The sequence below is a fragment of the Typopeltis vanoorti genome, chromosome 1, assembly GCF_054136105.1.
Source record: "Typopeltis vanoorti isolate ZY-2024b chromosome 1, IOZ_Tvanoo_1.0, whole genome shotgun sequence".
Lineage (NCBI taxonomy): Eukaryota > Metazoa > Arthropoda > Arachnida > Uropygi > Thelyphonidae > Typopeltis > Typopeltis vanoorti.
Genome location: NC_143549.1, coordinates 166,974,957 through 166,999,748, shown reverse-complemented (window position 1 = coordinate 166,999,748; position 24,792 = coordinate 166,974,957). Strand labels below are relative to the sequence as shown.

At 32.3% G+C, this 24,792-nt stretch overlaps 1 protein-coding gene across 1 annotated transcript; it reads right to left on the bottom strand.

Annotated features, from left to right (window-relative positions):
* Positions 1-2,452: 2,452 nt before the first annotated feature.
* On the bottom strand, positions 2,453-24,142 carry LOC150110621 (tumor necrosis factor alpha-induced protein 3-like). Its single transcript, XM_090395310.1, has 4 exons — positions 24,113-24,142; positions 20,108-20,417; positions 18,466-18,635; positions 2,453-3,883 (listed from the first exon to the last, which is right to left on the bottom strand). Exons 2-4 carry the CDS (start codon positions 20,406-20,408, stop codon positions 2,546-2,548), a joined length of 1,809 nt encoding a protein of 602 aa, XP_090251436.1. The 5' UTR covers positions 20,409-20,417; positions 24,113-24,142; the 3' UTR covers positions 2,453-2,545.
* Between the last annotated feature and the right edge of the window lie 650 nt (positions 24,143-24,792).

The window sequence follows — 24,792 nt, the reverse complement described above, 5'->3', positions numbered from 1 at the left end:
AAACAGCGACTCTACTTAAGTGGGAAAAGCTGCAGAAGAAGAAGAAGAAGTATTGTTATTAACCAATGAATTGTGGCAAAAAGGCCTATATTGATTAATTTAATTAAACATAAATTAATAAATAAAAAATAGGTAACATTTAGTAGAACTGAGCAAGTGCGTGGGGCATCAACGAAAACTGTGTGCTGAAAAGTTTTCTAAGTGGATGATTTTAGAAACTCCATCAATGAACACTTGTAATTACTTGTATTTTCATATATTTGCAAGAACCTGTATTTACTTTTGATCAATTGAAAATCTTTTGAAAATCTGAATTTCGAGGAGTTGTTATTAGAATCAAATTAGGGAAAAATTCTCCCATTATTTAGAATATCGATAAATATTGACAGTAAAATAAAGCCGTTGGCTTTATTAAATAATAAACAGCTTGAGGCTGTTTATTATTCGAAAATAACTCGAATAATGAGGAACCGAAATTGAATAACAAAATTGAATATCAGCAGCTCTGTTGTGGTTTTTATTATTTACAAATTTAGATGATTTTTTTCACTACGTATTTTACTGAAATTTTATTTATATAAAATATGGAAAGTGTTTTCTGATTGGTATGCAATAAATAATCGCAGGATAAGAGTACTAAATTATTTTCCTCATTGCTACGATGAAAAGGATAAAGGCATGTGTGGGTGTGGGTGGGTGAGAGAGAGAGAGAGAGAGAAAGATGAAAAGGAAGAATAATGAAAATGATTTCTAATTCCATAAATTTATCTGATGATTTTCATGATTAAAATCTTATTATTGTTGTTGTATTGCTTTTATCACAAGGTTTGCAATCAATGCTTTTTCATCATTTAATGACAAATGACATTGAACAAAAAATTATGCAGTATATAATTTCGAAGAAAATTTGCCATGTCATATTCGAAAAGTAATGATACAATTACTCATGCCATTCCCTAATTTATTGAATTAGTGATAATTACATGCCTGTGCCAACAATCATCATATATATGCCAGTAACTAAGATTTCAAATCGAGTGATTCTCATCTCTGAATATGTCTCTCCAAAATGTTAGATCCTACATAAACATGCATTCTTTGATCTTAGAAAATATCTCTGTCTTATTATTCAGAAGAAGCTACAGATTACAACTGATATAACCCAAACGAACTGATAGTCTATCTTTGTCATGTAGTCTTCATCGTGGAAAAATGGAAATAGGTCCTGCGGAGCGACGTTTATCTTGCACAGTATTCAATACTATGATAGTCGAGTCTGAGTTGAAGAAGCCTGGAATACATTATCAATCTTCAATACTTTACATAATGCATCTTTCAAGAGAGTTTCAAAGATATCGCGGTGTTTGACTGCTTACTCTGGTATTGCTCTTAATGACAAAAATCATTGCTGACATATGCGGCGGAATTTTGGAACTCCATGATGTCTACATTCTGGAATTTCCATGGTCTGAAGGCTCATTTAGACCATGGAAATTTGAAATTAAACCATTCCAGCATAACTATGCTTCATTCATTTAAACTCAACATTTGCGAAGTATCATAAGTGAATTCCAGTTACTTCCTGTAGTGAATTGTTTGGAAGCGTTTCACAAACAACTGCTATGATACATGCCCATATACTCTTGATTAAAAATAATTAAAAATAAGCGTTCTTTTAATTTTGAAAACGCACTGTATTACGATATAACAATAATTTTTGTCTTGTTCTGGAAATTACCCATTATTTTAAGAGCTGTTTACAAAATCGAGTTATCGAACCTTGATCTGTATTCTCTCCTAGTGCAATCGTGGAAAAAAAACCTCCTTTATATATAGAAGATAAGAAAATATTTTCCAATGGTAAAATATATATATATATATATATATATGTTTCTTTAAGTATTACGTCATATATAATGCTTTTTGTCCCGTCATGTTCCGTAGGTTAATGCTATTAGCGTTTATTTCAAAAATAAATTCTCGAATTTAATTTCGCATCAACTTAAGTTGCTTAAAAATATTTCAGCGCATTAAATCTATACAATTCATTCATGAGTAGAAAGCTATGAATGTTGATTAAGCTAGTTTAAGCATAAAAATTTGAAATTAAACCACTGTATTCAGAAAACGGCATTTTTATGGATGATAGAAATTATTGTCAAAGTGTCTCGTTCTCTGAAAAGTGCTGCCAGCTGCAGTGTTTTAATTATCGTATAACTGTCTTCTCTTATTCTCTCTTTCATCTGTCTGCAAAATCTGCAAGAGTTTTATTGTTTCGAAACAAATTTAATATTCACATATTGCTAAAACATTTTAGCAATGATAATTCATACGACTGCTAAGTTATGTCTACAAATAAGGTGCAGTAGCTAAAAGGCGGAGCTCCTAAAGAATTATTACTGTGATGGTTTAAGACGAACTACGTACCGTTAAATAGTCACAGAACAAAATATAAAAACGAACAAAACACTTTATTTGCTTGAGCAACTCTTTTAGTCTACTTTGTTGACAATCCCTAAAGCTATCAAAAAATCGTTCCAAGTTCTTATGGGACGGATGTTTTCCTTGTGATTTCTTTGATATTAGTAATGCATTGATCACAATAAGGATATGTCCGAAGGGTAGCATAATACGGACATCCTGGAGTTGAGCATGGTTCACTGATCCAAGAGGCTTTTCTCTGCCATGAATCTTCTCTTCGGACGTTCAACTCATGTTCATTATTGTTTCTTTCTGGTTGCTGCGGTTGTAAACTGCTCCTAGCACTAGTTACAGATGTTCTTCTTTGTGTCATATCCGTCCTGGGAAATGGAACGATTTCTTTTATTATTTCATCTGTCTTGTTGTCACCAGCAGCCATTGCCTTACGAGGTTCGTTAGTGTATATTGCTTCTTTCTGGGAAATCCCAGCCAAGAAGGGTCTAACACCAGATATTACTGTCTCATCGACTACACCCATGGCTAACTTTTTCCATCGTTCCTGTAGACAATCTTCACTTGTTTGTGACAGTTCTGTCGGTTGTGTTTCTTCTGAGGAACTGCTTTTGTTCTGGTGGCATTCTTGGCAATAAGGAAACGTATTCGCTGCAGCAAAGTGGGAACAGGCTTCATTTAAGCAGACAACTTTTTTATCAGACTGATTATCGGATTTTCTCTCGTTTCTTGTTTCTTCGTGCTGTCGACGATGACATTCGGAACAATACGGAAAGGTGTGCTCTCTCTCGATGTGTTCACTGCAGTTTTTATTTCCGCAACGAAAAAGAGATCTTCTTCGAGTTGAGGTATCTTTGGGTAATTCTTTGTTTTCGATGCCATTTACACACGAGAAATGCGCCTTTCCAGCTCCTATTAGTGTCAGGAATTCTTCGATTAAGCATTTAGTTTCTTGCAGCATTGATAAATGTGTTTCAGCCACAGGTATATTTTTGGGAGATGAATCTTCTGACAGTTCAATATTAGTCATAGCGAGATAATCCATTTTAATTTTATCCACGCGACTCTCTTCTTCTGCTGTCAAAAACTGTACTTTATAAGGCATACCATGTTTATCAGTCAGAGGAACCAACAACTTCTCAGAACTTCCCAAAGATATTAAAGAAGAAAAATCGTCTTCGTTATATCCAATCGACAAGGGGCACTTTATGCATTTTGATGACTCCCATAAAAGAGGAAAATATAACCCCGCTATATTTCCAAGTGCAGAAGGACAAGAGGGTGTCCTTTCGCTATTCGCAAAAACAAGTATTGGTCTTCGAAGAACATTAGACAGAACAAAGATGTGAATCGACTCCAGTGGATGATACACCACATGTTTCGGATGAATAGATATAGTAGATGGACTCGCCATTTCACATAGAAGTTTCCATTCTTCTTCCAAGGACACCTATAATAGAAAGTTTTATATATTATTTAAATATGTCTTAAAATGTATAATTTAAGTAATTCAGATATCTTAATCAGAAAATTTATATTTGTATATTCATTCATCAATTTTTACTAATTTCATGCTCAATTTACCCTATTGCATACAAGAAGAGAGTCCTACGAACGAATCCTACGTTTTTTGCCTTGAAAAAATACACAGTAAGAAATATACAAAGGAGTTATAAATCAAAATTAAGAAATCTAGCAAAATAACAGTCACGTGACAAGCATTCCATTTAACTAATTTCAAATATACCAACTAACACAGGATATAATTAATACATAGAGTGATGCATTGATAATATATTAAGATAATTTATCTTGGCAATATTAGGATATAAGGTATTCTAGGGCCATGAGTATTTTCGAATTAGATATCCGTCCTACATCACGTAACCCTGGAAGTATTTTAAACGTCATATAATACCATACTTAAGGAATAAAACTGTTTTCACTTATGCAAATAATACATTTATGTAATTATCACTTATGTTATACCTAACAAATTCTCATACTATTATTACTATTATTATTTTTACAAATATAATAACACTGTATTTTAAGATATGATAATCTATAATATTATTATATTATATAATAATATAATAATTACAGCAAAGATTCTTTCCAGGGTCGGTATTATGCCTATATTTAATTGAGATGTTATGTCCATTCTCCAGTCTCCTTTTCAATGTGCAGTATACATAGTAAATATATAATTATTAATCTATAAGTATTTTTAATATCGAAACTCGGCCTCGAATGAAAAATTTACAAAGAATTCTTGTAATGCAAATACTCAGAATGTCAAAACATACTTTAGGAATGAACGATAAAAAATAAGATATTTCCAGAAATGAATTTCTTATTTTATAAATGTAGGTTTTAGTTTTTATACAAAGCAGAGAACCATCGAAATCTCGAACTTTTATCTAACCTTCGTTATTTAGTACTGATTAAAGAAGTTTTGAATGTAATAAAAAAATCAATCTTATTTCTCCTCGATTTTTTGTTATCGTAATGTTTTGACTCATCTGTAGAGACTTAATTAATTTTTCATATCTGTATTTCGTAAATAAAGGAATAAATAAATAAGACAACTAGAAACAACAGAATTACAAATTTAGATAGCAAAATAAAAGTAAATCATCTAATTTTCCTCTCATATCTTCTTACTCGTTATTTGCTTATATTCAGTTTAATTTGCCTGCAGTTTGAAATTCGAAAATCGATGAATGCCACAGAGTAACACAAATTTATGATGTGTCATTCAGATTAAAGTCATCTGTAAACATTTTGCACTTCTGTCTCATCAAATAAGGAAAATCTAATGTCGTCACCGCATTCCTCAATGCGATGATGTATTCCAATATTTAATTTGTCCCTACTTTTGACAAATATCGCCCCATTTTGAACATTCTAACCTCCGTGACGCTAGATCGATAGAAGAATGAACTTATGGGATCGAATAGAGTTCGATCCACGAGAACAGTCAGTTCCGTAGTTAGTCAACCTTCGAAGCGGATTAATATTTTTCGAACTCAAAACTCGTTTTTTTTAATCCGCAACTTATTACATTCACCTGTAGAACTCTCAAGATTGCACAAAATAATAAGATTAAGATTAGAACCACCAGATGGCTGCAACTGTTGCCATACTGTCATCCGTAAATCTATAAATCGTCGGTAGAAATAAACTCAACCATGAAACGTTTCAGCAAGATAGTGCCGATTATTTTCTTTGAGAAATAAAAATTCATACAGGATTTATTTATTTTTCCTAATGCATTTCTACATCAGGAACATCATTTTCATCCAGCATCGCTTCTGAAGTGATGCTGGATGAATTTACACTCCGATTTATCTTCGATAACCTGTTTTAAAACCATTATAACAATTATGATATTACTAATCTCAATCCATCAGTATTCAAACGTACACTTTTCCACGAAATTCTCTGCGAGTAAAAACCGATCTCAAAACGAAGCCCAAATCACTCCCTACACACAAATCTACTTAAAATCAATTTTCTGTCACTTTTCTAACCATACATTCCTCACGTCATATCTATATATTAAATTAAGAGAATGATCTTATTAATTTTTGCAGGACTTCGCAGCTACAGTTGATAAAAGAAATTCCCCTGCGATTTAAATAACCCAAACAAATCTTCACTTCCCACTAGCATGAACATTGCTGAATTAGCATCCTAATAATAATTACTGTAGAGTACTAATGTTTGTATTTTGAATAACGCACGCAAGATGAAAGCGGAAATTGCAAATTTCAGGAATGTGATAGTTAGAGCTGGCGATATGCTAAACAGTGTACTCACATGAAGCCGAAATGGCATGGGAAAGCCTTAGTCCCAGCAATTATGGTAAATTATGGTAAATAATACTTTACGAATTCTGTGACTACATGTAATTTTATTTCATGGAATTACTTTGAGGCTTAAGTTGGTTTAGATTTAGATTAGCGTTTTACGTATATACAAACCAAATGGTAGGATTATTAAGAGAGAGAGAGAGAGAGAGAAAGAGAGAGAGGGAGAGAGAGAGAGAGAGAGAGAGAGAGATGTCATTTCGTAACTTTGTCATAACAACCAAATAGTTCCAAGAGAAGAGATAAAGACCTCTTTTATAGAAGTCAAATTTAATTGTTAAAATGCTACCGAAAGATAAAAAATATGTTATTTTTTAACTTTCATGTACTTAAAGGCCATCTGAATAAAATTTTGCATAGTAATGTTTCTGAATTTGAACGGGCTTTTCTATCTGTGTTCTTATGCAAAATACTTGTTCCACATAAAATTGGAATAAGAATGTTTATTTAAAAAAAAAATTACGAAGCGATCAAAGTAACATAGATTACGACCGACTAGTAGATTGGCTGGTTTAAAAATTAAAAATTCAGAACAGTAGACCACCTGGTAGGTTTCGGCTAAGGTTAGATGCACTGTCATTCAACTCAATGAACGGATAATCCCTCCCGAAAACCATGTCCATTTAAGATGCAGTTTAGGTTGGCAAACATGAATAGAATATTGACTTTCACGTCCTGAGCAATAATATACTAAAGAAGAATATCCTAAAATTCATAGTTGATTATAGCCAACATTACTTTCACATCTCATTACTTCCGCTGGACTAAGTACATTCTTCAACAGTACAAGATAAAAAACTTTCCTATGTTCATTTTATGTTAGTGAATATATTCTAGACCCGCTGAGCAGTGGGTCTAGAATGTAGAATAGATACAGTAATTACTAGCTGCACGTCATATCATAAGCAGTTCCAGATAGTGATTTATGGCAATGTTTCCATTACCTTTTTCTCAATCTATACTGTTTAAACTATTAGTAGTTGGGCACGCAGTCACCTATTATAGCGATCACTCCTCTGAGAATCAGAAAGCTCAGTTAAGTATAAACTAGAATGTAATTCTTCTTTCTTCTGTCACGTATAATTACACATTTCCTCCATTCCAGCATCCTTCTTCAAATTACTACGAATGTTACTAAGAAGTGTGCTCAATAAATTCACTGTTTGACAGATTTCACCAAGTTCCAAACATTTTACAAAGCATTATTACAAGGTTTTACGTCTGACATAGGAGAAGCGGAATAAATGAAGATTCCAAATATGTCTTGTAATTTGTCTTTTGTGAAAATGAACGCGAGATTGTTAATCTTCAAGACATGAGATTGCTGTTATGCGGTCGATATGATTATCCCCACATTCCCCATTCACACCTAATCCACTAGAGTATGTAATAAACTTTAATGAAACTGTACTAATAATGAAAATCACATCACTAGAGAAGCCGCAGTTGGTACGTTAAGTAATAATGAGTAAGTAAATATAAAGCGCGATTAATTTATTGACATACAATTTATTGCATAAACATCATTTAAATTCATCATGTTAGTTAACTAAACTATTAAAAAGTGTTTACAAATACCTGATGAATGGAGAAAAAATATCAACGTGCCAATTTTCTTTTAAAAAAAAAATCCAAAAACAGTGCTCAATCTATTACCAACCATCTTGAAAATCTATACAAAAAAACTTACTCAAGAAATTATAAATGAATTTCTAATATTAAATGATGCCCAATAACGTTTTAGATCTGGAAGATCCTGCACAGATACATCAATAGAAAATAACACTCCGGTTGTTGTTGTGTTTCATAGATTTACACAAAGTACTCGATAGTATAACATTACATGATATTTTAAATCTAATAGTGAAAAGAAGGAAAAATAAAAAAATACAGATGGGAAACTTTATCAAAGATATTTTTATAGATAATAAATATGCAATAAGCCATTGCAACAATGAAACAAAAGAATTGAAATAAAGAAAGGAATTGCACAGCATGATTCATTAAGTCTTCTGCTGTTTAATATTTTAATTGATGAAATAATAATAGAAAGATAAGAAGATAAATGAATAAAAAATGGATAATAATATAGTAAATCTAATCTAATCTGCTATGCAGTTGACGTAGTAATGGAAGTAGACAGAGAAGATAATTTACAAAGAGAAGTATTCCATTTGCAACAGATTTGCCAAAATATAATATGGAAATATCAAGAACAAAACTTAAACACTCACGACTAGTTGACAAACAATCAGGTATAAGCTGGAAAAAACAGAAAAATAATCGAACACGTGAAGAATTTTAAATAGTTAGAAACATACTAACTCAGAATGAATAACGAAAAATGAAGTGAAAGAGCAAATGCTTAAGGCAAACAAGACTTCTGGTAGTTTAAATATAGGGAATATACAATATAAGAAAATACAAATTTAGATGCAGCGACTAAGACGACACATATAAGTTGGACAGTTAAACATTACTACAAAAATGAAAACTCTTAAGAAAACTGCAGGAAAAACAAAATTTGATAAAATCAGAAATGAAAAAATTTACAAAAAATGTTTGCCTTATAACAAGTAAATGAATGGAGAGCAAGCAGGAAAAAAGGAATGGCAAAAGCATGTGAACGGAATGCAAAAATAAAGAAGAATTAGACAAATATAAAAATGGAAATCAAATACAAGAAGACCAATTGGAAGACCATGAAAACGGTGGCAGATGGATTGCAATAAACATTGTCGGAACAGTTCTGAGACCTAAGGGGAAGAAGAAGAAAAGGAAGAACATCGCTTATTATTGATGCTTGCGTACTCAAGCAGACAATGTATCAAAGTAAATACATTATAAATCACATAAATATGGCCCACGTAATGGAAATCTCGTGTTTGAAATGTATCCATTTTCCCCCAAACAAAAGTATCCAAATATAAATAATAGCTATAGAAACGAAGCACAATGTTTTAAAACGATTGTATCTGAAACAAAGAAAGAAACATACAAACAAAGGCTTAAGGTATGGTTGTCTTCCCAATGAAAAACCAAATCGGCAGACAGGTTCCAGAGCAAAAAATTATGCAAAACGGAAATTGTATTATTGTGTACCTACCAGAATATCAGCTTACATCGGCCACCATTAAAAGTTATTTAGTTCTTTTTGCCCCATTGTCTCAGTTCAAAAGAATTTGTAAGCTTCACGGTTGTCCAATTTTTATTTACTCCACTCACAATTTTAAACCTATGAGTGGTGGGTATACGAGTATACGTAAGATGCATTCTTCATATTTGCGAATTAAATTGGACTAAAAATAGGAGATCTAGAAGATACAGTCCTATACACGACACTCATAAGTACGGATAGATCTCCTATTTTGTTCTTGAAGAATAAGCAGAAACTATAGTTGCCATAGAAATCTTAGGTACTGAGATTTCTATGTTATTTTCAGTCGTCTTAGTTAAGCTGACTAACCTAAATATTATTTTATTACATATATAGATACAATGATATAAGAAATCGAAACTGGCAATGAAATAGAAAGTAAATTTAAATAAGACAAGTTCCTTACAAATAAGAAGTATCCATTTCATAAGACTGTGAAAAATTAGTGAAGGACGAAACTGAAATTCTTATAGGAAAGAATATTATAAATAATCCTAGCTTTAAAGACAACATTGTTTAATATGATTAATATGCATATAATATAGATAGTTAATAAGTAAATTAAAACAAATAAAGAAGAGTTGCTCACCAAATAAGGATATTAAAAAAAATTATCACACAATCCTTATCTTGGAGTACTTCGCGTCCTCATTAAGTAAAAAAATGGAATTTTATTTTATTTTAGTTGTAGTTGGGTAATTTGAAATATTATTTTCACTGAATCAATGTAATTTCTTTCTTCCACAACAGATCGTCACACGATACTTTTACAAGAATCTATTCATAATGAAAGTTTGCTATTTCAATCCTAGTTATATTCATGTCCTACCTTTCTATATAAGTACAATATATATTCATTGTTTACTATTTGTTTTCCTAAAACTTTCCGGAAAAAATTATTGAAAAAATTTCAGGTATAGATTTCCTTTGTTAATTTTATTAGAAAAATAAAATCAACTTTTTTCTGATAACTGTGGTGAATAGGATAAACCTTTACGAATGCGCTCTCTCTCTCTCTCTCTCTCTCTCTGGTCTCATAACTTTAATAGAAAAACATCCGAACACAGATGTATCGCTTGGTTTAATCGATTCCAGAAAGTGTTTGATAGATATCCACCTAAAATTCCCGAAGTAATACTACGAAACACAGTTTTGGAATAAGAGTCAATGCTGAGACTCGATGAGGCAATTTAAGAAATGCACTGTTCTGAAAGAGGGTTTCGGAAAATTGGTTGTCCCGATGATAACTGTTAATCAATGCAGTTTACTATTATCTATCCACTTCGATACATACTCTATTTACAGTATACTGCAGAATCTATCTTGTAGGATCAAGGGGGGTATTAGTCAAAGATAAAAAAAATTATCGATTTTAGCTCCGCCGGTAAAACTACTAATGAGTTGACCTCTCTTCATGCTCCGCTGTAAAAGGAGTAAATTAACTTGAAATAAAATTGCACAGAGGAAAGTAACATTTTATCCAACAGTGCTTGTTGACGGAAAAGTTACCGAACCATCTTTTAGAAGTATTTTTAATATCGATTCCATACAGAAGTAGATGACCCTTTAGCAATTCAGTGTTTTGTTTTGTGAGGCGCAAGTGAATAAAGGGACAGAAGAAATCTATTTCACATTTTTCTTGAATAGTTAGAGAGTGTGGTTATGAGGAAAATGATGAACGTTGTTCCAGAGAACAGACTTAGATGGTAGAAAACAGGCAGAGGAGAAGGAAGTTGGGTTCCTTTATAGTTGAACTGAAAAGTGATGTTGGGAATCGACTGCTTTTATTTTACAGGCACAACAAAAAGCGGAGGAATGATAGTTGCCAGTTCAGTCGAGCAGTGACCATGAAAGTACCTACAGAATATACAGAGTGCTGAAACATTGAGTCTGTGATAGATAATATAAAAAAAAACAGCTGAAGGAAGAACACCAATGAACCAAATTACTCTCCTATGGTGGACAGCATCTAGATTTTAGGGAGGTTTTAGAAGCACCACTCTAAGCATGTGAGCAGTATTCTAAGGATGAGATTTTTGATTTGTACAGAGTTACTAGCTGGTTGGGGGAAAAAAGGTATCGTCTTGAGAGAAAAAAAAACTACTTTTAAGCGACTATAGAAGCTAATGATATGATGTGGCATGTTTACAGTCTGAAAATAAATGTCAGGCTAAGGAGCTAGATCTGGTGATTTCTGTATTATTTTGGGTAAGTATAGGTGACTTGAAATCCCTTTTGCGAGAGAAAAAAGACAAGATTGCGCTTTGGTAGCAATGAAACTAACTGAGTTAACCTCTTTGCATTCAAGAATGGTTATGAAGATCAGAATTTAATGCCCTGGTTGCAGCGACCTTGAAGTTCCCGATTTCTAAGCATGATATGTATGGTTTCGCCAAATGAGCACGACAAGTGGATTGTGATATCATGAGCAAAGCGGTGGATAGGATTAGTTGCAACTGAGAGTAGGTCATTTGTGTATAGGAGAAAAGTAGTAAATAATAGAACAGAGATCTGAGGTACTCGTGCATTGGTGGAAAAACTCGAAAAGTGGGATCGTCCACCATGACAGAGTGATCGACCATAGAAAAAAGCTGACTACTCGATTGCAGATGATTTCAGATAGTCCAAAGGATGACTTACTAAAATGTTGGACATACCAAGAGCGATAACACTTTTTCCAAATTTTTCTATAGCACATATCCAGTTGTTGGCAATGTAGGCTAAGAAATTAGCCATAGATCCAGAGTCGCGGATTCAATAATTGTGGTCGTTGATTAATTGGTAGGCTTTTAGGTAGTGAAGTGTGGGTCCCACGCGTAAGCGTAAATCACGAAGGATAGTTATTTTGCATTTATTACATACTTTATCATAGGCTGAATTATGAAGCTGTGGTTCTTGTTTCAAGTTACCTACAGTATGATGAAATTTTTTCTTCTACATTTTTGTTTCTTCAAAACTGAGTTTGTTTTCTTTTGGTACATCTATTTTTTACAACATGGTTTGGAAAGTTGGCAGGAATTTTGGATGATATGAGGCACTGAACGCTGGTGAGGATAATCTCTGTGAGTTGCTCACAGCAGGTGCCTCGATCAGAAGAGTGGAAGAAGTATTACCATAGAAAGGAAGAGTAGAAGTTTCATTTAGCACCTTTATGCTACCAGAAGACACGATGAGAGAGAGAGAGTGAGAGAGAGGATATTATGTGAGAAACGAAACCAGAACAAGATTATTATTTACTGCTGTAAATTAAGGTAGCGCGGAATTCTAATTAGGTTTAGGCATGCTCTTAGAGCAGGGGTATCAAACTGGGGGCCACATGCGGCCCTCGAGCCGCATGTGGCCCCCAAACCAATTTTGGTAAGATGGTTAACAATAAGCGTTGTCAAGTGTCGGGGAAAAAATAAAATACTACAATTAAATTACTTAAAATTACTATAATTATATTATGCAGGTGTATATATATATATACCCCCAAAATATTATCATCGACATTTAAAAAATTTCCAAAATATAGACATTCACTCCCCCCCCCTCCCAAAAAAAATAGAAGTATTTTGTTTCAACACAAAAAAATTCAAACTAATAGGAGGTCCTGTAAATTTTTGCGATGGTTATTAATGAGACTTCATACTATTTTAGACTGCATAAATATTTGATTTGTTCAAATAATATTTTAATTTCGATTTAATTTGGTTTAAATGCTATATATTTGTAAATATTAATATAATAAAAAATATTCTTTATTTTTTTTTAAGTTGTCATAATCATTTATACTAATATTTCATGTCTTGTAATGACTTCGAATAAATTAAATTTCATTATTAATTTTCCAGTTTATTTTACTCGTGCTTTCATTTCTCTTCGATTCTAATTAGTGCAACTTTTTTTAGTCGAAAAAATCTTTGTGGCCCACTCCATATACACTTTTATGGCAAATGGCTCGCGGTCCAATTGAGTTTGACACTCCTGCCTTAGAGGGTATCACTCACACTGTATGGAGAATAGAAGAAGAAAGAAACTAGAATCGCTGTTTTGGAAACCAGGAATGGATTTGACAACTTCAAGCCTCTAGTAAGCATAGTTGTGGTGTTTCACTAAGCGATGAAGGTCACTACAATCTAGTAGGTCTAATTGGAATCTCCTCTAACTAGGAAGCTCACAGGGTACTACTGAGTCTCTTTTACGGAAACAAGAAATGTGGTGAGAAGGTGGAATTGCCATTTGACAAGGAACAGTTCTAAATTATGCGTCACATACCCATTAGATGACCACTACCAACTGTAGCTATTATAAGCTTTAAATATTTGCGCATATCTCAACTCTTGAGAGGAAATTAGCATCCAAATTCACGCTATTTAAGTTTCCTTAACAACTAAAAAATAGTTTTTTTTTCATTTATGTAGTTATGTAGAGGCAGTCTAAATATCCTTACTCAGTAAAACATTTCCACATTTTGCGTTTATACATAACCTCGTTCCATGTATCATAGCAAATTTTGCATTATGATTCACAGAACGAGGTTAACTAACCATCCAACTGAATCCTGTAATTGTGATGTGATTTCGACCATTTCTGTATTACTCAGCAGTATCAAATTTTATAGTAATATAAAAATGCATCTTCAGAAATAATTTTTGAGAAGAATTTCAAACAGCAGTTACCTGACCGAAGAAAAGAAACTGAACATAAATAAAGATAACAGCAAAGCTGCTATGTGAATTATTATAAAAATGTTTAGGAAAGAGGTTATGTTATTTTGAATTAAGGACAAAGTGTCAAGGGCTATATAGTTGGGAAAGATATTATGTCGATCGATGTGGCATGTTGCTTGTCCGATTTGTGTTTTGTAGGAGTGTTTCTGTCACACTTCCTGAAGGCGTTTAACTTCAGTACAAAAAAAAAAAAAACAGAAACAAAATATGTTTTTCTTTGGAAACAAAGGAAACATATTTCTTGTGTTTATTTTCTTCAAAGAAAACGCGTAAGGGTTTGATGTGAAAGAATTACCTTCAAAGAAACAGAAATCCGTCAGATGTTTTCTAAACAACGTCACAGAGACATCACTTGGATAAAAAAAATGTAAGACAACATCACTAGATTGGCTTTTCTACCGATGCCATCAGTCTTCAATGTGCACTATTTGAGATGAGAATTTATGGATCAATACAATTAAGAATAAATATCTTTATTTGAACAACTCAGTGACTGAAAGAAATTGCACAACTGATAATATTTAATAAATATTATACGAGTGAGGGTGATGAACTGTTAGTATACGAAGAAATAAATAACTCTTCAGAAGCATTTGAAACTGCTGTTACTAAGATCGTCGTCATCATAGTCTCTCTCTCTCTCTCTCTTGCTGTCGCTCTCTTTCTTTTCTGAAGATTCGTGTGTGTGTGACTTAGTTTAAAGAATAATATGACTTGGATTTAAAACAATCAAGAAGGCGACAAACAATTTTTAAATCTTATCTGCTTTATTGTTTTTTTTAATGAAAAACACTTATAATGTTTTTTAAGTTGTCGACTGGATTTGAACCTAGATCTTTCTAACTAAGGACATCATTGATACTATCTGAGCTACAAAGACTTTCGTCATTAGCTGAATCTCAAACAGTTTTGCAAAGTTATATTGTTGATCGAGTGGAAAGTGGATCCCTTCTCCAACTAATAGACTGACAGAAATGGCAGGAATGCTTATGAATATGTTTACGTTAAACATGAATTTCATGGTAGGGAGGGAAACACCACCCTGCTTACTGGAAACCTGAAGTGCCTTGAAAATATTTCGTTAGATTTATGGATAGGATCTAAGAATAAGATAACTCCAGAAAATAAGGAACACCGAATTTTTGCTGATTATATGGTTATAAAGAATTATGAAGGCATGTAAAATTAATTAATTATTGTGAAACATCAGAATGTATGGACTAAAGATGTAAGTTATGTCAAAGGTATCGAATACTAAGTAAATGAAACAAAATGAACTCTGTTATCTGACGGAAATTAGACAAGGCATTAGGGAAAAAATTGTACAGTCACTATCTTTTTATCGTGATATTTACAATATGAATGCATAATCAGAATACTATTAATTACTAATATATTGTCTCAAACAGAGATCGCAGGGAAGATATTTTCCTCAAGAAACTGAGGCATTTCTTTCCGTAAAAGAAAACACGCAAACCGGACAGAGGAACAAAAAATAACAGATATAATACACGGTATTCATAACCTTAGTTCCTCAACCATGTTCAACCAAACCCGAATATAATAATAATAATAAGAAGAAGACTGGATGATATCTGGGCGCAATTTTCTCATCATGAATGATAAGGATAAGGGTGCAGACCAAGTATCGTCCAAGTAAATTAGACGATAGTCATCCAATAACATGCCTACAAACTATGCTTAAGTTGTTCACTGCAATCAGGCAAATTCCATATGCTACTACTTATCAGATAATCAGATTTATCCGATTGAACAAAAAGGCAATTTTCAAAAATCTAGAGGAACAAAAGACCAGATCCTTATTAATAAAATGATTCTCAGATATTCGAAAAGACGAAAAACTAACTTAAATATGGCATGGATAGATTATAAGAAAACAGTCGATTCCCTCCCACACTCATGGATCCTAAAATTACTGCAAATATTTGGAATTAATAAAAACATATTAGTTCCTGGCTGCTCCTATGAAATCATGGAAAACAACTTTACTAGTTAATAATGAATGATTCGGAGATATTAGAATTAAACATGAAATTTTCCAAAGTGATTCCGTGTTACCATTGCTCTTCAACATTTTCATGATACCTTTGTCTATGATTTTGAAGAAAACAAAACTTGGATGTGAAATTCCTACATATAATATTAAAATTTCCCATCTGTTGTATATGGATGACTTGAAGTTATATGGAAAATCGACCAAAATGGAATTTGGTTTAGATAAATGAGCAATTTTGTCTATTAAACGAGGAAAAATTAATGACACTAGCAATTTTAATTTTGATCAAGAGAAATATATATAAGCAATTTCAGCTGACGAACACTATAAATACCTAGGAAAATCAGAAGCCAGTGACATTCTCCACTCGAAAGTTAAACAACAGGCGGCAGCAGAATACACCAAAAGAGTTAGAAATATTCTGAAAATAAAACGAAATGGATTAAACACAATTAGAGCAATGAATTCTTGGGCTATACCAGTGATCCTATACACAGCTGGCATAATAGATTGGATAAAAGAAGACCTGGACAAATTGGACAGCAAAACTAGAAAACTAATGATTATGCATCATGCATTACATCCACGAAGTGATGTTGACAGGTTGTGCCTGCCAAGGGGAATAGGTGGACAGGATCTGCTGCAAGTGAGACAGACTGTAGAAGACACTTAGCTTAAAAAGTTACATCGACAATAGCTCTGAGCAAATGTTTAATTACACAAGAGGATCTTCTAAAAGCAACAGGAAGCAAATCATATTACAAAAAGGAACAGCAAAATAACCGATATGTACGCTGGAAAAATAAACCCTTGCATGGCCAATTTCTTCGAGATACTGAAGACAAAACTGACGTGAACAAGACGTGGCAATGGCTACAATACGGATACATTAAAAAAGAAACAGAAGGATTTATTCTAGCAGCTCAAGAACAGGCGTTACAAACTAATGCAACGAAAGCAAAAGTTTTGAACATCAATAATAACAGCAAATGCAGATTATGCGATCAGAAAAATGAGACTGTAGAACATCTAATCAGTGCCTGCAGTAAGATAACTCAAACTAACTATAAATACCGCCATGATCAAGTGGCCAAAATAATTCAGTGGCATGTATGCAAAAAATATGGCTTTCCTACATCTGATAACTGGTGGTAGCATAAAATATGGACAGTATTGGAAAATGAAACAGCAAAAATTCTATGGGACGTTCTAATACAAACTGATCGACGTTTAGAACACAATAGGCCTGACATTACAATTATCGAACATCGACAGGTTTGGATTATCGATATCGCAGTACCCAGTGATAACAACATTAACAACAAAGAACTGGAAAAAATTACTAAATATCGCGATCTGGCAATCGAAGTTGGTCGCTATGACTTAAACACACCAAAGTCATCCCAATAGTTATCGGTGCACTTGGCGCAATTTCAAAGAAGCTATCTAACTATTTACAGCAATTAAACATCAACGAAGTGACCCCATATGATCTACAAAAAGCGGCATTACTCAGAACAGTCCATATTTTACGACGCTACCTGATGGACTATTCTTAGATTCTTGGGTAGAATCTGAATAGTTCTGTGTCACCCGTAAAATTGTTGTTTAAATAATGTTGTTTAAATCTTGTTTTGACTATGTATCAATTATATGAATAAAGTAATAATAAATAATATAATACTTAGTACTTGTCAAAAAGCAAATGCAAATGTCGTTTATCTAATGAATGGAACAGTTAATAGGCATTGAAATTAGTTTAGGAAATAGGCCGTTTTTAGCACTCTACACAAATGTACTGACCTGCGTCACTATACGAACATGGTGTGGAAAGTTCTGATAAACACCTAGAAAAAAAATGATATTAAAACAACTGATATAACCACAAGAAAGAACACACGAGGATATAAGAACATAAGTTAACTTTATAACTGTAGTACTAGTATGTTCTTTCTTGTAGTATATCAGTTGCTTTAATATCATTTTATTCTGTTTATCAGAACTTTCCAGACTTCCCCCTCCCCGTACGTTTGTAAGTTTAAAAAAAAAGTGTGACTACTACTACTATTACTATGATATTTTATTTTATCTATAAGAAAAACCAAACTATATATATATATGTATAGTGCTAATTATTTATTATATTAATATTTTCATTTAAAGTCATATTCCTAATCTTATTTTACATCCTATATCTCCTAAACATATACAGACAATAGTACAACGTAATGTTTGAATTGCCGTAATGAAAAAGAAAAATGCATTCATTACCTCGCTCTCCAGTTCAAGTTCTGTCAGTTTTTCTCTTTCCCATCTTCGGCGAAATTCCTCTTCCTCACAACTTTTCAAAGCATCCCATATAAGCTTTCGTATAGTGCAACAACTATCCGAAATTCCCCACATTGAGAACGATATGGCGTGACACAAGCTGTTGCCTTCTTCTACAGGAATAAAATATATATACAGTGAGCAATGCTCAATAGCACATCGCCAACGACAGAAAATCGTTAACTTCTCCGTATTTCAAAAGAAGTCTTTTAAAATTATTGATTTACAAAAAATAAAATAAAATCCTATCATTGAAAAAAGATCAGAAACGATAGAACTGAGAATTCGCGTCGTACACAATGATGATTTTGAAAGAATGAAGGACTTAAATATCAACTTTATATATAAATCTCTAACAGTTTTCATTTACAAAGTAAAGCGAGCTCACTACAATTATATTAACAATGTTAATAGCACATATGAACTTTGATGTACTTGCACTTTTTCGAAGTTAATAAACATTGAAAATATACATTTTATGCATAGCATGAACATAAATTAAGCAAGCTATCATTTTACTTTTAAAATATGCTGTTAGAATTCTATAGTAATGACTAATCTCTTGCTGACATCCTGTTAATCGGTATCTCTTTCCTTGCTTCACTGATATGTTTCGCTACAATATAATGAATATTCATACCGTTTGTTCTATCTTGTTGCTTATAGCAAATAACAAACGACAATAACCAAATACCACATTTTAATATTCTGAAAGTATCTAAATTGAAGAATGAACACTGAGAAGCTAAAAACAAAATGAGAGGGCGCTTTATTAACTACTTAAGCTAGTAGTGCTTAATTCATGGCACATTGTGACACAGACAGTATATAATGACCACTAGTCAAGCTGCCAAACCAAACTAATATCTCAAGTTCAAATTTGTAAAATAAATAAATTAATATTTAAATCTGGTTAGATTTATCATTTAACAATAATATAGTATAAAAATTTTAGACAAAACATTGAACTTAGTAAATTCAAATCGAAGCTAATTTATTGAAATTAATCTAAAGAAATATTTCTTCCATTTCGCGGTTTTTGAAATATAGGTTTTGAAAATTACATCTCGATTATTGTTGATGGTTTTCAAATAGATAACTCTTCAGAAAAAAAAGGGAAGAATCTTTATAAGGGCTTTTTAACTGAGTTAGCTGGTCTCATGGGTGAAAGTTTTTTTTTCCCTCGGGAAACTCGAGTTACTTCATCCGCAAGCATAGACGAACATACGTAATTAATAGAAATAAAACATTAACCTCACACAACTTTAGTTTGTTTGGTTTGTAAAACTAAAACAACCAACTGCGCAAAAAAAAAAAAAAAAAATTGCTAGAAGTAAAATATTATTAGCGAAGTTTTATATAGAGAAAACATGAATACATTTAGATTAATATATAAAGTATCACGGTGATAATGAAAAAATAATAACAAATAAAATAATAAAAGTGAAATTAGACATTAGTCGTAAAATCCCGTTCGAATAAATAAAAAAGAAGCTACTAAAACCTTTAAACTTCATAACTATTAATTTACACCATTTGTCTTTTTCTGTAGCTAAAAATTCAATAAAGATTTTACAATACTTACTGGGAACATAAGCAGGAAGCAGTTTACTAAACTTTGAACACCAATTGATCTGCTTAGATATCGTCAATGCTCTTTGGGCGCGATGATCTACAAAATAAGTATCACCCTCTAGAATCTTTGTATCCACAGATTTATCAGGAAGATTGAGAGTGTACTGAGACATGGTGGTCAAATAAGGTAGTTTTGTGGGATCATCATCTTTGAAATGGATGTCATTGCTAACGAGAACTTCTAAATATGAAGCCACTAGTGGTCTTGAATCCCAAAAGTTGCGAAGAGAAGATTTCGTTGTAGGATGCATTTCTGTCACCTACCTGAAAAAAAGGTTAATCATTACACACAGCTGTGCAAAAATACTAAAATTAAGCAACAGACTATTTTATTCTCAAACACATATATAATTCATAAATGGATTCATCACAGTACCGATGATAGCAAAAGCGAATTCAGCTTTGTCCCAACTGGTTAAATGAAAAAAAAAAAAAAAGTTGCGATTTAAAAACTATATATATATATATATATATATATATGAAAAGTTTTTTACCTTCGGGATAATATATATTAAGGATACCAAGTAATTTTATAAACTTGGTTTATTTTTTTTACTAAATTTGCATTATGGGAAATATTAAGAATAGCGATCAGAGCTTTACCCACCTTTACAACGAGTTGTCTTGGTGTTGTACTACCTTTAGACTTGAACTACGTTCAGGCGCAAACTTAACTGTTTTGCTTACTCGGGAGAAGGAGTAAAAAAAACCAAGTTTATAAAATTACTTGGTATCCTTAATATATATATATATATATATATATATAAAGTTTTTTAACTTGGGTATACTATGTTAACGATACTAAGCAATTTTATAAGCTAGGTTTTAATCCTTTTTTCCCAAGTAAGCTGTATTTATTTTTTACCTTCTCCGGAAACACTGCTCTAGAAACCAAAAGTGGAACTTTTTTTCAAGCCACTGCACGTCTCCAGTAATCAGGTTGGTGGTTTCGCACTGGTCAATGAGATTCAGCTCCCACCAGAAGACAAACGCAAACATTCATGCCCACGGCGTAATTCGAACTGTCAGCCCGTTGTTGGGTAGCGGATATACTCTCAGAGCGAACAAAAGTAAAATATATATATAACAGAATAAGTTATTTTAAAAAATATAAATAAAATACTAAGCAAGCAATTAATTTATTTATGCATCACTGTTGGCATCATATATGTGTTCAACCCTAGACTATGGTTTTGAGAAGCTATGAATTATTTCAATTCCTCTACTGCTTCATTCTTAAATAAAATATTTATCTAATGGTAAAGAACAATATAATGCCTTAATGTTATATGCGTCTGAACCAATTATAAAACTAGAACAAATTATAACATAATTCTGCCGACACATGACACTTGTTGTGTTATATATCTTCGGCCTTCTGTTGTGTAGGACCGACTTAAAAAATAATGAAATAATTACATTTTCGAAACAAGTTTCTTAATCAATCTAAGCCAAAGAGCAATGTAAAGAATAATTATGCATAATATATAAACTCAAATATCAGTAATCAGTGAATATTCTACGCCAGTGCGTGCCTAATTCGGGTGTCATATACAGAGTCCTCCGCTTCCGACCACATTTGTTCACCTTTGGAGAGTGATCAGTGAGTGTAAGGAGAAATCCAATCGGCAATCTTTATATGTATAGAACTATCGTTTAACTATACTTGGGTGAAATTCTTGCTAGATCTAAGAATAATAAGAATAAATACGTAAGAAATCGTAAAGATAGGATATAGATATGAAAGTGCATGAAACCAATTATTACTCGTATTCATTTAAAAGATTTAATTCCAAAATCTAGTGTCAATTTTCTATTATTAAATAAATTAAATATCTTCTTCTTAATTTATGTTGAATTTTCTCTTTTAAAGTCAGTATATACTTGACAGGAATTCAGTTTAATTAACTTCGAAGTAACTGTTCCTATTTATATCGTGTTAGGATTCAAGAAGTGTGAAATCAATTGCGAAACCTATAAGATTTTTCAAATGTTAAATCAGTTACTATTCATACAAGTAATTTACTGGTATATTTTCAAAGTCTGAACTCTTACAATTCTTCGAATGACAAGATCAGAGCTGATTATAGGTGTTTGTAAAAAAGTGTTTCAAATTACGCATTAACTATGTAATTCATCAATTCTTTTTATAGAACTGGCTTAAATGTAATTTAAACCAGCCATCTTACTGCTAAAAATGAAAAGTCTTAATTCTCGCCCTTTTGTATTTTACAATGATATATATTTGTTTTCCTTCCGACTTCAAGATGTGGTTAGCAACTTTTGTTTAGAACAGAACAGCCTAGTCAGTACGTAACAGAGTGAAAAACTATTGAAAAACTTTCCTTCCCTGAAGAAATGAGATTAATGAGATTCAGGCTCTAGGACTTTAAACTCAATTGTCAGAACTGGCGATGCTAGGTGCACATCATTATTTAGCAAGTCGAACCGGCTCCCAATTCACAAATGGATTCCTCACACCGACGATAGCAAAAGCGAATTCAGCTTTGTTCCAAGTGGCTAAATTAAAAAAAAAAAAGTTGCGATTTCAAAACTATATTTGAAAAATGCGCAGAATATTTTACCTTAGGCAGGCTGAATCACAGCGCATTATTATACTCCACGACTCTGCATATTATGAGACAGTCTTCCCTCCATATAGCTTCTTCATATTTAAATCTTCTAGGATATGGCCAAGACAGGTGGTCTTTAATATATAATAGGTAGCACGAAAGATTACCAGTACTGTGACCTGCACATGCGAGATTCCAGTCTGAAGTATTTAATTATCGCTTCAGTAGACAGACTTTCTATTATAAGATTTCATAAATTACGTATTCGTCTTGGAAAGGAGAGGTAGTTAGGCGATGATGTGACAGGTAGAAAATAATTCTAAAAATGTAATATAATAATTTTTGTCTTACTTTTTAACAAAATATTACTCGCCTTGTTTCTTATGCAGTTTAACAGTCTATGACACATGAATTTGCAAGAACGTACACAGATGCAAAGTCATTTTTATCATTCTGAGATAACGAATCTCTACGGGATTTTATATACGTTATCAGATAAACATTATTTATCTTCATTAATTGGGGAACTAATTATATTTCCATGGTGTGTGTGTGTGTGTGTGTGTGTGTGTGTGTGTGTGTGTGTGTGTGTGTGTGTGTGTGTGTGTGTGTGTGTGTGTGTGTGTGGCAAAATGATTGCAAAAAAGACGGCAGAAAAGAATAATACAAAAAGAAATCGAAATCATAAAGGTAATAGACAAAACATAATTAGAAAAATGTTAGAAAATATCCAGCAGATATAGTTAGGAGTATATATTAATACCTAGAATTAAAAACTTGAAATGAGTATTGGCAGTTGGAGTGATGACATTCGATAAATATTTATGGAAACTTTAAAACTTTATAGTGGCTACATGCATGCTTCGAAAGGCATGGTCAGAAGATTGAATTACAGATGATTGGAGTATAGCTCTCGTCGAACTAATTAATAAAACGAGAAATAAAACTGAACAGGAGAATTTAAGAGGAATTGTCCAAATTAGTGTTTCGCGAAAGATTTATGCAAATATACCAGAAAAGGCTAAAACTTTAGTCAAAGAGAAACTAGGAAAGAATAAATTAAATTTAGACCTAACAGAAATACTCAGATGACATTTTACTTTAAGACAAAGAGTCAAAAATGCATGATAATATAATGATAATCTCTGTTTAAGCAATGTTGATCTCTAAAACGAATATATTTCAATGTGTTACGACAAAAAATATCAAAACACTACATTTGTATAATGCATGCATAGAATCTTATACAGGGCGATACAGAACTTATACTTTATTTACAAATGAAATCGAAGGATGTACAAAAGAGTGGTTTGATGTTAAAGGAGATTTGAAGCTAATTGAAGTTTAGATGAACAACGTTATTAATGAAAATAATATTTTACCTGAGGTGAATGATGAGATATTAAGCCTAGTTCTTGATGTAGATGATATTATCTGGGAAATAAATTAGCTGTAAATATTCAAGAATTTTTAGTCAGTTAAATAATTGTTGATACAAATTTGATATAAAAATCAGAAACATAAAAACTTCACAAACAGCGAGAGGAAACCAAAAATCAACTGCTGACTATGAAGAATGTAGTTATATGTACACATACCGACCACTGAATTAGAAATTTGTAATATCTAGAACACATAGTGACACATGACCAAGTATTTTCCATATACGCGGCGTAAATGGCATTTATGTACATCTGCATAAAAACTTCTAATTCAGTGGCCGGTATATGTATAACCTATTCTGTAGTTCATATATTTAGCCATTCATTTAATTTCTTTTCATCACTAAATTCAATTTTAGTGGTAATAGGAAATTAAATATAGAAATATATAATAAAATAAGATCAACATGGTGGAAATGAGTTGAAAAAAAGGAAAAATTATATTCCGCGGGAGAAAATCAGATATCAGACAACGCGCAAAATAATTAATATGTGGATTAGAGAGATGTGGGATAGAAATAAAATAGCACATCAAAGACTGGAAATCACGGATATGATAATTCTAAGCTGAGGGATAAACGAATGGCAGGAAGGAAAATATCTGATAAACTTGGCATTAT

Coding starts and splice junctions, on each gene's coding strand:
- LOC150110621 (XM_090395310.1), bottom strand. CDS start 20,408: ATGCATCCTACAACGAAATCTTCTCTTCGCAACTTTTGGGATTCAAGA. Junction 18,636..20,107: donor GCTTCCTGCTTATGTTCCCA/GTAAGTATTGTA, acceptor TTATTCCTGTAG/AAGAAGGCAACAGCTTGTGT. Junction 3,884..18,465: donor AACTTGAACTGGAGAGCGAG/GTAATGAATGCA, acceptor TTTCTATTATAG/GTGTCCTTGGAAGAAGAATG.